Source organism: Vollenhovia emeryi, unplaced genomic scaffold, assembly GCF_000949405.1.
Source record: "Vollenhovia emeryi isolate VEMERY1.0 unplaced genomic scaffold, V.emery_V1.0 DF939123.1, whole genome shotgun sequence".
NCBI lineage: Eukaryota > Metazoa > Arthropoda > Insecta > Hymenoptera > Formicidae > Vollenhovia > Vollenhovia emeryi.
In genome coordinates, this window is record NW_011967243.1 from 2,038,851 (window position 1) to 2,053,792 (window position 14,942).

The 14,942-nt window shown below is 46.5% G+C and overlaps 1 protein-coding gene across 1 annotated transcript in view; it reads left to right on the plus strand.

Moving 5' to 3' along the window:
• The window catches only part of LOC105569665 (sodium channel protein para), a 39,733-nt gene extending 28,176 nt beyond the window's left edge, over positions 1 to 11,557 (plus strand). The window contains exons 26-31 of the mRNA XM_012026303.1: positions 3,230 to 3,352; positions 3,523 to 3,717; positions 3,798 to 4,043; positions 8,633 to 8,903; positions 10,263 to 10,567; positions 10,737 to 11,557. Of these exons, the coding sequence (XP_011881693.1) occupies positions 3,230 to 3,352; positions 3,523 to 3,717; positions 3,798 to 4,043; positions 8,633 to 8,903; positions 10,263 to 10,567; positions 10,737 to 11,522 (1,926 nt within the window). The 3' untranslated portion in view covers positions 11,523 to 11,557. The remainder of the gene's footprint in view (positions 1 to 3,229; positions 3,353 to 3,522; positions 3,718 to 3,797; positions 4,044 to 8,632; positions 8,904 to 10,262; positions 10,568 to 10,736) is intronic.
• The last annotated feature ends 3,385 nt before the right edge of the window (positions 11,558 to 14,942 follow it).

Sequence of the window (14,942 nt, forward strand, 5' to 3'; positions counted from 1 at the left end):
AGATTATATGGACTCGAAAATCATCATCCGTTTCCCTTTTCTTCCACGAAATTCGACCGACCACGTTTATCAAGAGCCTGTATCACTGTCACTTATTTAAATGTAGATCAGAAAAAATCAAGACAAGTAAAAAGTCCAGTACTACTTTTCCCTCCGAAAGTTATCGAGATATCATAAGCTAAATGTTAAGAAAAGTTATCAATTTTCTCTTGAATATCTCAAAAAGTGTTAGGCAAATCACAAAATGTTTTAGACAAAAGTTGTTCGGATTAATTAATAGAACAAGATGGTATAATAAACAATAGGGGGTTCGATTTAAAAAATAAAAGGTGATCTTATGTGACATTCAAGCAACTATTCGAAGTTAAATTAATGACAGCACCTTACGTCCCCCTCTAGACCGTACAACTTTTACTTCAAAAGTTTTTTCTGAAATTGCATATTTTGCAAATATTTGCCCGTTAAGATTAAAAAGACTCAATCTCTACGCATTTCTATCTATCGAAAGATTATCTTCGGGCAGCGTAAATTCTTATGCGAAAAATAATTTCGCACAAAATTGTTATACTTTAAAGGTATAAGTCTGATATTTGACGATACTGACTCTTGAGGAACAAGATCGGTAGTCTGGAGTCGACGGCGACTCAAATATTACGTCTCTTCCTGTTGCACGGGAACATGCTAAAATAGAGGCAGTCGCGAATGCACGGCAGAGCTTAGAAATGCGAATGCGCGAAGCAGCGCGTAGATAATTCGTATATACCATAATCGAGCAACACTACACTAATTGAGAAGAAATAGACACGCACTTATTTCACATAGAAACACGCGCTTGTTTCATCCGTACAATTGTCACCGATACGCGAGTCGTGGCCCCGTCTTATCTTCGCGAGGAAAATGCCTACACGTAAAATATTCAATAGAAAAGTGCACTTGAGCGCGAGGATCGAAACGGAGCGTCGCGTATATCTGACTTTGTACAATCACGAGCCTGACAATAGCGCGTGTGATAACCTTACACGGTTACGTTTTAGAAGCTCGACCCACACACACGCACACACACTCGACTTACACACAAAGATACTCTGGCCGCATGAATCTCTTATTCATATCGCATTTCATTTTGGAATACATTTACCCAATAATAAATAGAGAAGCGTCCCCTATTATGAGATACGTTACTAATATGCTCTTGATATGAGACAGCAAGGTTTCTGCTAAATTAACAGGCATGATCGCCCTTGCAGCGAAATCTGTGGTGGAAAAATTGTTACTCGTCGAATGTTGAAAACTCACTATCTCATACCGGCCTATCTCACAATAGGTAAATGTTATTTCGAACAGTGACACATTGGCAGTCGAATGTGCGATGTGAATACACGAAGGGATACCTTACTCGTCTCTCTCGTAACGCGTGAGCGACGGCTCGCGACTTGACAACAATCGCGACGAAAACGAATCTCCTCAAATACTCCTTCATACTTATATCACATACTCGCAACACAAGGTCGCTGAGACACTGGGTTGTAGTAATTACTGTCATGCCCACGCCCTGACACTTCTTCTCTTTTACAGTAGCTCGCTGCAAACCGCTCCTCGGAGCGCTCAGTATTTTATTTCTTACGTTTTTGCTTTTGCACGAGACCACGAAGGTAGCAGGATGCGATTGTTTTCTCAATTTACAGGATTTATATGCTTCCCAGGACTCGTGCGTAATACTCGCGCGTAAATGGAAAGAGGCGAAGCTTTCATAGGTAATAATTCACAAGTAATTCGCGCACCGCGAGTAATTCTGGGAAACATATTAATCACGCGGATCGCGTAAGTTATCTAGAATTCTAAGTTGCTCCTCTTCTTTTTCAAACATTATATACCGAATGTCCTGAGAGGGAGGAGAAAGGGCGCTAAATTCTTTCGAGGGGGGAAAAAGGGGGGGCTACATTTCTCACAGAAATTCTTTATCCGAGATACATTTAGCGGCTATGAATCGTCCACGTCTTGTCGTCATTAAATATCGCAGTAATTGCTGCTCGAAATTAACGAGAGAAGGTCTTTTTACCGAATAATACATGAGCTGCATAATTTGGCTTGCTTATTAATGTTCGATGTTTAAAGAGCTGCTTGGTTCAACATCCGATGTTAATCTATCAGGGCAGGGAAACACCCGACCAAGTGTAGCCCAAAATAAGAGCCCGCGCAACTCGTATACATACTTTTTTTTGTGGGATATTCTGTATATAAACTGCTTAGACGTAGTATTTGCAACTGGACTGCTTAGTAGACGTGACGACCGAATGCTTGCTTGCTTTCGTCAGCTTTTCGTTCATTCGTGCTGCAACTTGCGCTTGCTTTACATGTTGCCCATGGCTACTTTCTTTAGTATACACCCGAGTATGAAATTTGTGGATATATCAATTTACACGATGCGCGTATCATCACCGATCCACGATCGAGCGAGGTCATTTAATCGATTATAGCTAGCTGTATTAACTTCCCACCCAAATTGCATACACACCAACGAAACGTTACGTTTGAACTACCGCTTGTACATACAACGATCCGTGCATTGTTAAAGGGACAATCATTTGGCAATAAATGTTTTCAATGTGATAAGGAATCTTTTGGCGTCTATGTAAATCGAGTACTAGAAAATATTCCTCCACGCTCAAGTTTTCATTTATTTGTAGACCTTCGCTTTTAATAATCACACGTTTATGTTTTAACTCGAGCGATCAGGACTACTTGCTCAAAAGCGCTTGTAAAGTATTACGCACTGAATTCAGCTACTGCACAGAGGAACGCGACGTACACACAAATATTGCCTCGCGATCAAATCTTTGTTATTCCGTTTGCAATTGTTAGCTAAAAATATTTTGCGAGTGCTTCACCTTGCGAAAAATCTTAATCGGTTTCTAGTAAAAAAAACAAGTCGCGCTATTCGTTTAAGTATTAACGGAGTAATATTTTATTTCCCAATTTTTGTTAAAAAAATCGCAATCGTGGATCTTGGAAAATCTCTTTAGTTTACACGCGTTACTTTTCTTTACTTGAAAAAAAAAACAGTTGTGTCGAATAATTTTTATGGGACAAATAAATTTCTCGCGTTCTTAGTCATAACACGAGCACATGGCGCGTGACACAATCGCATATAAAGACGCATAGATGCAGAAATTCTTAGCGATATGTTACGCGTATGATGTCGCGTCTAATAAAATTTCGTCTCTCATAGGTAGTCGTTAATGCCTTGGTCCAAGCCATTCCATCCATCTTCAACGTATTGCTGGTATGCCTTATTTTCTGGCTTATATTCGCTATCATGGGGGTGCAGCTGTTCGCTGGCAAATATTATAAGGTAAATATAGATTTTTAATACGCGCGAACCGAAATCGATAGTCGACTTTCAGAAAAGTAGCGCCTGTCGCTTGATAAATAATTCGCGCGATTCATCCGCGTGCCTTGCTCTTTCGTAAAGTATTGTTGGGAAGAGGCGAGAAACGTGATGCAATTTAATTTCCGCCGCAGTGCGTCGACGCGAACAAGACGACGCTCAGCTACGAGATAATACCGGACCGTAACGCCTGCAACACCGAGAACTACACGTGGGAAAATTCGCCGATGAACTTCGACCACGTGGGGAAAGCGTATCTGTGCCTATTCCAAGTGGCAACTTTCAAAGGATGGATCCAAATCATGAACGACGCGATCGACTCTAGAGAGGCGAGTATGACCGGTGCGATTACTGTTACACTTTTTACCGATGCACGTATCGTAAACGGCGCCGTTCGATCGTTTTGCAGATCAATAAACAACCGATCCGCGAGACGAACATTTACATGTATCTCTACTTCGTATTTTTCATTATATTTGGATCGTTTTTTACCCTCAACCTGTTTATCGGAGTTATCATCGACAACTTTAACGAGCAGAAGAAGAAAGCCGGCGGGTCACTCGAGATGTTCATGACGGAGGATCAGAAGAAATATTACAACGCCATGAAAAAAATGGGCAATAAGAAGCCTCTAAAGGCCATTCCTCGACCGAGGGTAAGTTGCACACATAAAAGGATATATTGCGCAAAACGGGGGGACAAAATTTTCTCTCTTATGCCGAGTCTCTCATATCTTTTACGATAAATTTTCGACATGTGCGCGTGCGCCGCGGCACAGTGATACAAATTGTCAATAAAGATGAATGGGCTATGAAAAGTGGAGGTAACATTGGTACGTTAGAAAAGTAAATGTAGATAATCATTACGGCGTATTTTTCATCAAGATATACTCAAACATTAAATGTTTCGTGTCGGGCTTCTATTTAAAATGACACGTGCACGTTGAAAGAATTTCTAAGCATTCCATATAATAATATTTAACCCTGAGAGAACGAAGGAGAAGGAGATCAGAGAGAGAGAGTTCTCGCTTCTCAAATTTGTACTTTCGATTCGAATTAAAAAGAAGTTTGGGAAAAGAAAAGGAAGTGAAGAGCACATCTATTAACAGTTTTCTCACGTTCTACTTAAATACCAATTTATTTTTATTTCAAATGCGTGTAATAAACAAACGAATGTCCCAGGTTTCACCAAATGTCGCTTAACTGTGATCTCAGTTTAATTCATGTTTGTCTCTTTCTAAAGTAACAGTTGGAAAGAGACAAAGAACGAATAAAACTAAGCTTGAAGTTAAGCGACGTCGGTGAAACCGCAAATTCAAGTAAAAGCTGTATTGATACACTTTCATTTTCATCCTCTTCTTTTCCCATTAACTTTTACTACTAGTCAAAATAATATACTCGCACATTGAATCGATTGCAATATGAAACATTTAGGTAAAGAACGTTTCATTATGATATTCCAAAATATATTTCCTTAAAGGCACATCTGTGCAAAAATATTCAGTCAAAAGCGTCGGAAGAAAATGTTAGATTTTACTTTACTGAAATGTCGAGAGTAACATATTTTTATTTGGATCATTCTATTGTTCTTTATTATTTCTTAACTGATGCACTTCTGCTGTCTTAAATCCGTCTGCAATTATACCCGCGTGTTCCATAAACATGACGATTCGTGCGCTTTGTAACCAGTATTCGTTCGTAATGCACAAAATGTGCCAGTAAGTTACCGATCAGCGCTGCCGAGATAGTAAAATCGGCTTTGCGGGTTCCGTACGCGCGCATAGTTCAGGGTTAAATATTTACATTAATTTATCCTAGCCCATCCATTGCGAGGCAATGAATCTATGAAATATTAAATTTATTTATATCTCAATTAATTCCAATGTTTAATTTCTGTTAAAGATGCGATAGTAAATAAGTAGCATTATTAAAATTCGTTGTCGATATATCGCTACCAGTATGTGAAGATATGAATTTATTACGAGAAAGAAAAGATTGAGAAAAGATTCTTACTTCTTCGGCCGAGGGGGAAACCGCTGAGGGCGTAGTGGCGTATGTACAGATTCGCGGCATTACTGGGCATTACTAGGCATTTTTTCGGCCTTGCCGGGGCATTGATAAAATAAGACAAAATGAGATAATAAGATAAAGTAATGCCCGCTGGGCATTGGAGTTTTCAACAAAATTTCGGTCAGCGGTTTCCCCCTCGTCTTCCACTATTTTCAGGCAGTTTCATGTACAAATCTTATGAAATTTTTCATAAATTCATTGCCGCGAGATTAATTAAAGATCACTCACCGACCGATGGCACAGCACCTGAACTCGTAGCGCAGAAGTTGATCTGTAAAACGCAAGTGTATCCATATTATAAAACTTTCGAGACAATTGATATTTAAGAAAAAAATAATGATTCAGCGAATTAAATTCGTTCGTCGGCGAAATATTTAACGGGAATCGTTAATCGGCGGAAAATTTTGTTAGAAAAAAACTTTTGTCGACGATTCGCTAAAAAGAAATCGACTCCGCGGTTCCTCAATCAATCAATAATTTAACCGTACGTCAAACACGTCGAACATTTCCGTATCTACGTATCGAAAAGTAAACGCCTCTTGAAACAAAGAAAAGATATTTTCTATGGCATCGCGAGACACGGTACACGCAAAAGGCAAAGTGCGCCGTTCGAGCGGCTTCAACTTTAAGCGTAGCTTAATTCGTTCCTCGTCTCTTTCCGACTGTTGCTTCAGAAAGAGACGAACGCGAGTCGAACTAACCTAGGGAGAAACGATTCGTCGATCGGCGTCGAAACGATGTCGAATTGACGTCAATCGACACCCATTCGTTTCTCGCTGGGAAGATTAAGGTTAAGCGCCGTGAAACTAAGCCTAAATGTAATTGCGTTACTCACCTCTCAGGTGCCGCGTTGTTGCCCGACGCCCCCCCCCCCCCCCCCCAGGCCGTGTCCTCCTCTCAGCTTCCTCCGTCGTTGCTCCTTCCGCGCGCACAGGTTCACACACGCGCATTCGCCGAAGTTTCACTACGCGCGCGATCGCGACGAAACTCACTACGCGGCACCGCCGACGCTGATCGAGCGCGCGATTTGTCACATTCCGGAGAGCAACGGCGCGTAATGACCGCCGACACGACTCGCGAATTAACATGGCGGGTCGGTCTCCAACCGTCCAGCGGCGACGCGAATTCGAAGCTCGCGCGGCCAACTTCAGGCGCCAGCGGCCGCGGCGGTGCAGCCGCCGCTCCACCTTCCTGCACTTTTCGCTCCCTCGAACGGCTACGTTCGACGGAAAAAGCTGTTTCCTCCCCCCCCCCCCAAACTGTTGTAAAATTCGTGAATCCGATGGACGTGTGCTCTTGAATTCACTCGGGACTAAGAGCGCCGCGTCAATCGGATTCTCGAATCGTACGGCAAAGTTGCGAGGCAGATTTTCCCAGCCGAACGCAGCCGACGATGACGATCGCTTCCTTCCAGAATTGCCCCCCCCCCCCAAGCGTCGCTCAGCTACGCGATATCAAAGCCGAATACCCGCGGAGTGCGAGCGACGCTTCCGAGCGAGCGAATCTCGCAGATTGTAACGAACTTACCGACGAGCTTACGCGACGCGTCGTCGACGAACATTAGACGCGGCATCGGGGTGCGAACTCGTAGAGCGGAATGCACGCAGAAAATCGCGGCGCGATCAGTCAGCTCCCGCGTCCGATCCTCGCTCCAACCAAACGTTCGCTTGGAAACGGAGCCGTCGGCTGGTTAGCTGCGGGAGTTGAATGATCGCGCGGTCGACGTTCCACAGGGATTCGCCGAGAACGATCGCACTCTGGCGCCGTACCTACCGTGGCCGTGTTTCGAGAAGCGACGCGACGCGCACTACCAACCCGCCCGAGCGTCGGCACGCGAATGACGCGACTACCGGTCGCGCGTACGGCGCGACCTTGTGTACGTACGGCGCGGCGCGGGGCGGCGCGACGCTACGTACCCCGTACGTAAACAGAGCCGAAGGCCAACGTGTTTTTTGACGCCGCGAGACGAAATCCTCTAACCCACCGTTACGGGGCCGATGTTTTTTCTTGCCCCGCGAGTATTTTGTTCTTTGCGTATCGCGTCAGTTTCAACGGGCGCGTCTCGCGCTCTGCGTCTCGTGAGCTCGTCTCTGGTGTTCGCTGGGAAGTTGCCGATTCTGAAAGGCGACGCGTTACAGTTTACGGTTGCACGAAAAGTGACGAATCGTCTCACTTCGCGGTTACCTCCTTGCGATGGAAATACAGATATCGTTTGAGTTGTAGAGCGTCGATGAAGGCGTGAATGCAAGGCCTGAAGCCTCGTCTACATAGACATCGTAAAGTCGTAGTCGTAAGAATAGTCGACTACGATTGGTCAATTCTTATGTGTCTGACGAAATTGACCAATCGCAGTCGACTATTCTTACGACTACGACTCTGCGACACGCATTATGCTCGTATCACACTAGTGACTCGCGATTGCGATTGCATAGACGATTACGATTGGCTATTTCAAATTTTAATTGCTGCCTAGCCAAACTTAAATAAAATTCATAAGACTCTGACGTGAAATCGCAAACATAAAGGATATAAGAGCCAAGGCAGGACGTTAGTGCCTAAAGAATTTTTAAGTTTTTACATTTATTGTGAATGCGGCACGTCACGGTAATTCGACCACCGAAACATGTTGGATGAGATAGATGTAATAATAAATTAATAATAAAAGCAATAAATGTAAAAAATTAAAAATCATTTAGACGCTAACATCCTGTCTTGGCTGTTGCATCCGTTATTACTTTATATTCGTGAAATCATATTTTCTGTAAAAATGTAACAACATTGTGTTACAGTAAATATAATTTGTCAATAAAGTGACTCCGTTCTCTATAATAAATTAAAAGAGAAATGTAAGCGAGTTACTTGTGGTGTACAAAAATCATAGACTTATAGTATGAACTTTACGCGCGATATTATTAATTAATTTGAAAAAGATTATCAATCGACTTGGATGTATATAACATACTTAGGCCGCTTAACTTTAAGCTTAGCTTAATTCGTTCTTTGTCCCTTTCCAACTGTTACTCTAGAACGAGACAAACACGAATGAAATTAAGATCAAAGTTCAGCAACGTTTGGTGAAACCGGGCCTTAGTAAAATAATAGGAACGATTTTTCTTAATGTCGCGTGAGAGAAATGTTACAAATCGGCATAATGTTCTTTCTCGACTGTTCACAGTGGCGGCCACAGGCGATAGTGTTTGAAATAGTGACGGACAAAAAGTTCGATATGGTAATCATGCTGTTCATCGGGTTCAACATGCTCACGATGACAATGGACCATTATCAGCAGAGCAAAACGTTCAGCAACGTTCTGGACTATCTCAACATGATATTCATTGTGATATTCACCAGCGAGTGTCTCATGAAGATCTTCGCTCTTCGCTACCACTATTTCAAGGAGCCATGGAATCTCTTTGATTTTGTTGTTGTTATATTGTCAATATTAGGTAATGTAACGTAATGGTTGCTCCAGTCGTATGACCCGAGCGAAACGAAAGCGAAATATGAATAATGTCGCGAGCCTGTTAGCTTCCCTTTCTCGCTGCTCGTTCCACGAGAATGAACATCGTCTTCGCCTCTCGTAGTATACTCTTAGACTTAGCATCCTGTATCACGAGCGAGGAGAGATCGGCATGCCACGCTGTCACGTTTCTCTCAGCTATACTTTTTTTCATAATGCACGCAGATTCTCTCTTTGATCTCTTTCACGATCAAGCGAACAGGCCTAACGTTTCGCTCGTGTCTCAACGACTGATGGATATCATTACGTTACGTAGCCTTACATTGATGTTGAATCTTACTTCCCACCGTGCCAATCCTCTCCCCTCACAACCCTACTCGTGCCCTACCAAAATGTCGTTTGGTGTCCAGAGTCGAACCGTCGTGCTCGGCGTCACTTCGTGTCGTATCTTGGAATGAGAATTTCGCGTCGAGAGCAGTTGTTCAGAATTAACGATTGTTAAGCATCGAGTCGGAATAAGTAATGATCGCGACGTGACGCTTTGCACGAGCCGTTCGGCACATTAATCGATGTCGCAACGATCATTAATCGAAATGTCGGGTAAGATCGGGTCTGTATAAAATAGATTTTAGGTTTTCGCTTTTTACCAGAACACATAGATCGATTTGTAGAATATCTCTACTTTTGTATGACAGTAGTGAGGAACTTTTAACTTATTCAAATTCATCTCTCATAAGGCACCGCATCATTTCAATTAGATTATACGATAGACAGAGCTTCCATATACTTGAATTGATTTCCATGTACGCTTTCTATGATTTTGTGACACTTCCAAACCGAAAGAATCTAGCATATCCGAGTCCTTAGGACGCGCATGAGTCTTTTCAATGATCCGAGGACACGATCTATAACGCAAATATTTTCTTGGAGCGGAAAACAGAGTGTCAAATACGAACGTTTGTGTCTCGCGGGGATTTATTTGCCTTTCATCGGGAAGAAGGATGCGACTTTTAGACATTATTTTCCGTATGACATGAACAGCCTGCAAGAAAAATGCGAGCAACTTTCATAGAAACGTATACTTGAGAAACCCTGTATCTTTCTGACTCGCACCCTCCACTTTACTAGTCACGTTAACTAACAATAGCTACGCAATTAGATGATCCAGACGCATGATCCCACCGTTCGTCCGACGATGCACGACAATTTCATGAATTATGAATGAATTCTGTACATCATTTGTGCGTCACAAGTGATATCGCCGCACCCCCGCTTTTGTCCTCGATGTTAATCTGTAATCTGAAGGATCCCGAGTTTGCTGAAATGTGAATTTTCATCCCGACAGGTCTGGTGCTCAGCGACATTATCGAGAAATATTTCGTGTCGCCGACTTTGCTTCGTGTAGTGAGAGTGGCAAAAGTCGGCCGTGTGCTTCGACTCGTGAAAGGTGCCAAGGGTATCCGAACCCTTCTCTTCGCCCTGGCGATGTCGTTGCCAGCCCTCTTCAACATTTGCCTATTGCTGTTTTTGGTGATGTTTATCTTCGCGATATTCGGGATGTCTTTCTTCATGCACGTCAAAGACAAGAGCGGACTGGACGACGTGTACAATTTCAAGACATTCGGGCAGTCAATGATACTGCTGTTTCAGGTGAGCTTGATTTGAAATGGATGGAAATTTTCTAAATTTACTCTCTTGACACGACAGAAAATGCATTTTCCTTTAGTAATATCTTAGTGATAAAAATGGAAGGCAAGGCTTAGTCTCTCTAGTTGCTGTATTACCGAGAATTGTATAAATAATAATGACGTATCGACAGATGTCAACCTCGGCCGGTTGGGACAGTGTTCTCGACGGCATAATAAACGAGGAAGACTGCCAGGAGCCGAACAACGAGATCGGCTACCCGGGCAACTGCGGGTCCTCGACGATCGGGATCGCTTACCTGCTCTCGTACCTCGTCATCAGCTTCCTGATCGTCATCAACATGTACATCGCCGTGATCCTCGAGAACTACTCGCAGGCCACCGAGGACGTGCAGGAGGGCCTGACGGACGACGACTACGACATGTACTACGAGATTTGGCAGCAGTTCGATCCGGACGGCACGCAATACATCAGATACGACCAACTGTCAGACTTTTTGGACGTACTGGAGCCCCCGTTGCAGATACACAAGCCGAACAAGTATAAGATCGTGTCGATGGATATCCCCATATGTAAGGGAGACCTTATGTTTTGCGTGGATATCCTCGATGCCCTCACCAAGGACTTCTTCGCACGGAAGGGCAATCCGATCGAAGAGTCGGCCGAGCTGGGCGAGGTCCAGGCCCGGCCCGACGAGGCCGATTACGAGCCGGTCTCATCCACCCTGTGGCGGCAACGCGAGGAGTACTGCGCCCGTCTCATACAGAACGCTTGGCGTAAGCACAAGCAGCAGCGTCTCGGCGGACCGAGCGAGGAGAGCGACGACCCGGACACCGACCTGTGCGCCCGGCAGACCAAGGTGCTCGTCGAGAGCGACGGCTACGTCACGAAGAACGGTCACCGCGTCGTCATACACAGCCGATCGCCGAGCGTCACTTCGAGAACCGCGGACGTCTGATCGCCATCGTCGTCGTCGCCGCCGCCGCCGCCGCAGCTACCATCGTCGCTATCGCCGCCACCGCCGCCGTCCGTGCGCCGCAAATCGCTCCTCCGCAGCAGCCGCAGCAGGGCCAGCAGGAGCAGCAGTAGCAGCAGCAGCAGCAGCATCGTCGACGACGATCACATTACTCACCGTTAGCCGCTCGCACTGCTCGCGCGGAGTAGTGGCCGGGCGGGCACCTCGCGTGTGCTCTCCATCGACAGCCTTATAGTTGTATAAATAACATTCCTCCAACGAGTTGCCTTTAAATCGACTTTAAACGAGCCACGACCGTTGGGAGAGAGAAAGAGAGAGAGAGAGAGAGAAAGAGAGACACGTCGCTAGTTAAAGAGGAGACTGCGACTGCGATGAGACTCGTCAGAGACGCCGGAATTGAGCGGCTCTCTTCGATGATCGGATCTTGTCGTGCCGTCCGGATCGACGGGAGGAGGCGCGTGAGCGCCGCGACACGGAAGAAGGAAGAGAAGAGACCAAGAGGAGCGACGAGGAGGAAGCGAAGCGTCGCGACGTCCTCTCCGAGCCGACTTCCCCCACACCGAGACTCACGAGGGTGTAACGTCACGATCGCTTCACCTCCCTTCCCCGTCGTTCGACCGCTCGCGCGACAGCGATCGACGGCGGATCGCGGGGCGACGCCGGAGCGGATCGGGCAGCGCGACCTCTTGTCTACACCATCTTGTATCACGTTAGCTCAATCTTGCGAATCTCTATATCCGCCGTTTGGATTTTTTACACCGTTTTACAGCAGTACCCGCCTACCCGCCCCCGCGACGCCCCTATCGTCGCGGCGACGTCCGCTTTGGAGAACGGTACGTGTAATCGCCAAGTAGTAGGGATCGAAGGGAACGCAGGCGCGAAAGGACGATGATGACAATGACGATGACGATGACGACGACGATGATGATTATGATGATGATGACGATGATGACGATCATCACTTTCGATTAACGACGAAGAAGACGAGCGGAGGAAAGCTCGCGGGCGGAAGAGGAACTCATACGCTCGGCTTGCGTCTCTCGCGGAAATACGGTGCGCGGACGCTGGCGATCGCGCCGCTCCGGTACCACAGACCTTCTCTCCCGCCCCTTCCAGCCCCCCCCGTTTCTTCTCGTCGGCCCCGAAGGGGCCCATCCTTTCGCCCGCCCACCGGCCCCCCCCCCCCCCAGTACCGTCGAGCACCGTCGCTCCGCGCGACGCGAATCAACCCCCTCGTACGCGAGTGCGCGACCCCCAAGGATGTTTCGCCGTGACGATACCCCCTCCCCCTAAACCCCCCGCGCGAAACACATCCCGGGGGGCTAATCTCGACTCGCGACGCGGCGACGAGTCGACGCGTCCTCCCGGTGCCGCGTTTCTGGCTTTTTTACGATCCACGTTTGCCACGTGTGCGAGACTCCTGCATCTCCCGGTGGAGGCAGGAGACCCCCAATTGTACCGTCGCTCCTTTTTCTTCTCTTCGGATTCTACTCTTGCGGGCTCGCCCCCCCCCCCCATTTATCTCTCTACCTATCCGCCTGTCTGTGCCTCCGCTCTTTCGCCGCTCTTCCCAAACGCCCTTCCCTTTCGACCCTTCCGCGTCGCGATCCCCCGTCGCGGATCGAACGCAAGGGCACGCGCGCGCATTGGCATCGAAGAACAAAAATGATAATCAATTAGAGAGAGAGAGGCGATTTCTTTCAACTCGCTCTTGGCGAAACGGCTGAAGGGGACGGAGAGGGGGGGAGGGAGGGGAGGGGGGCGCGATTCCGCAGATTCATCGTCAGCTAGATATTTACACATTTGCAAAACTTACACGCAGTCTTACACGACGTAGTATAAACGCGCTTCGGAATAAATTAATACGTTCTAGTCTATCGTTATTCGAATAATCGCCATCGATCGCCGCGCGCGTAAACCCGTCTCGCGTCGCAAATCCCGCAGCACCCCGGCGACACCCCCCGAGGATACTTTGAACGGAAGTTGTTGTAATTGTATTATTATTATTGTAATTGTCGTATATGTGCACGTACATATTACGTGTATACGGCGCGCAGAGAGTACGGAGTTTTCAATTACAAAGGGATAACTTTGCCGTTATGTAATATATAGTTTGGTCGCTCCGAAAATGCATTGCTCTTTCAGTAGCGAGGGTGTTTCGCTTCGTGCTCCGAAGCCGCGTAATCTTCAAAAGCCTGGAACAAGACAGGAAAAAAAATGTCATAGAGAGCGAGAGCTTTTCTGCGTAGAGAGAGAGAGAGAGAGAGAGGAAACGAATTGGACCGCGCGGTATTCTCGCTAATCGGACAATGAGAAAAAAGAAACCCTACGTTGTGCCTTTTAAATAACAGCAATCTTAAGCAATCTGACTTCGGTTTCCCCAGTGCGTTGTCGCGTCGTTGAAGGCAACCAGTCTCGACGATCCCCCCCGCGGGACCTGATCGCCGCGCATCGTCGAAGCCGTCGCGAGAGCGAGAGTCCCCCTTCGCTTACCTGCTTCTCGGTGTCCCCCCCGAGGTATTTTTAACGCCCCCGCGGCGGAATCAATAAACGCAGAACCAGACGGGTTTACGCACAAGACTTGGCGCGGAATCGCGTACGGATCCACGCGCCTTATCGCGCACGTGTCTGTCGAAGTCGCGCGCGTCCCGACGATCGTTTTTCTTCGAACGATGCGATTGCCACGGTGGGAAGAGATACTCGTAGGGTCCATTTCTTTAAAGGTTGCGGCCAACCCGGTGCGAGAACGCGAACGCCGAGTCGAACGTCGCCGGTGTCGAAATCGCGTCCCAACTGTCAGTTTTCAGAAAACAATTAAACAAGTCTTGGATCTTAATCTTTCGTATTAAATTTTGTATTAAATAAGTTAACTTGGCAGTTCTCTCTGTGTAAAATGTTAAAAGTGTGCAGAACGTGTTGAGGCTCCAAACCTTAATTATTTTCGAAAACTGATGGTTGGAACGCGGCTTCGATTGACGATGACTCGACCTCGATGTTCTCGCTGGGAAGCCGCCGCTGCAAACGTTTCGAGGTGTTTCTCCTCTCCTTCTACCTTTTCCGGAAGAAAGGAGAAGAGGAATACTTCGGAACGTTTGAAGCTTGGCCGCGAGAATCGGAGAGTTTAGGACTCGACCAGTGAAAAAGCGAAACGGATGAAGTCAAATCCATCCGCTCGGTCGGATTCTGATCCATCAGTTTCCGACGCGCGGTCCAGCGCGGACTTTTAGAGAAACGTCTGTCCCGCTCGCGAAAACAATTCTCGCGCCGGAATTTCTTAACTTCGATATGTCGCGTTCGACACGTGGCCCAAGGAAAAGTCAAGATGGCGTCGATTTGAAGTCGTATCGACCAAAATATGGCATAAATTTAGTCGATGAGACATGAAATTGACGTCATCGTGAC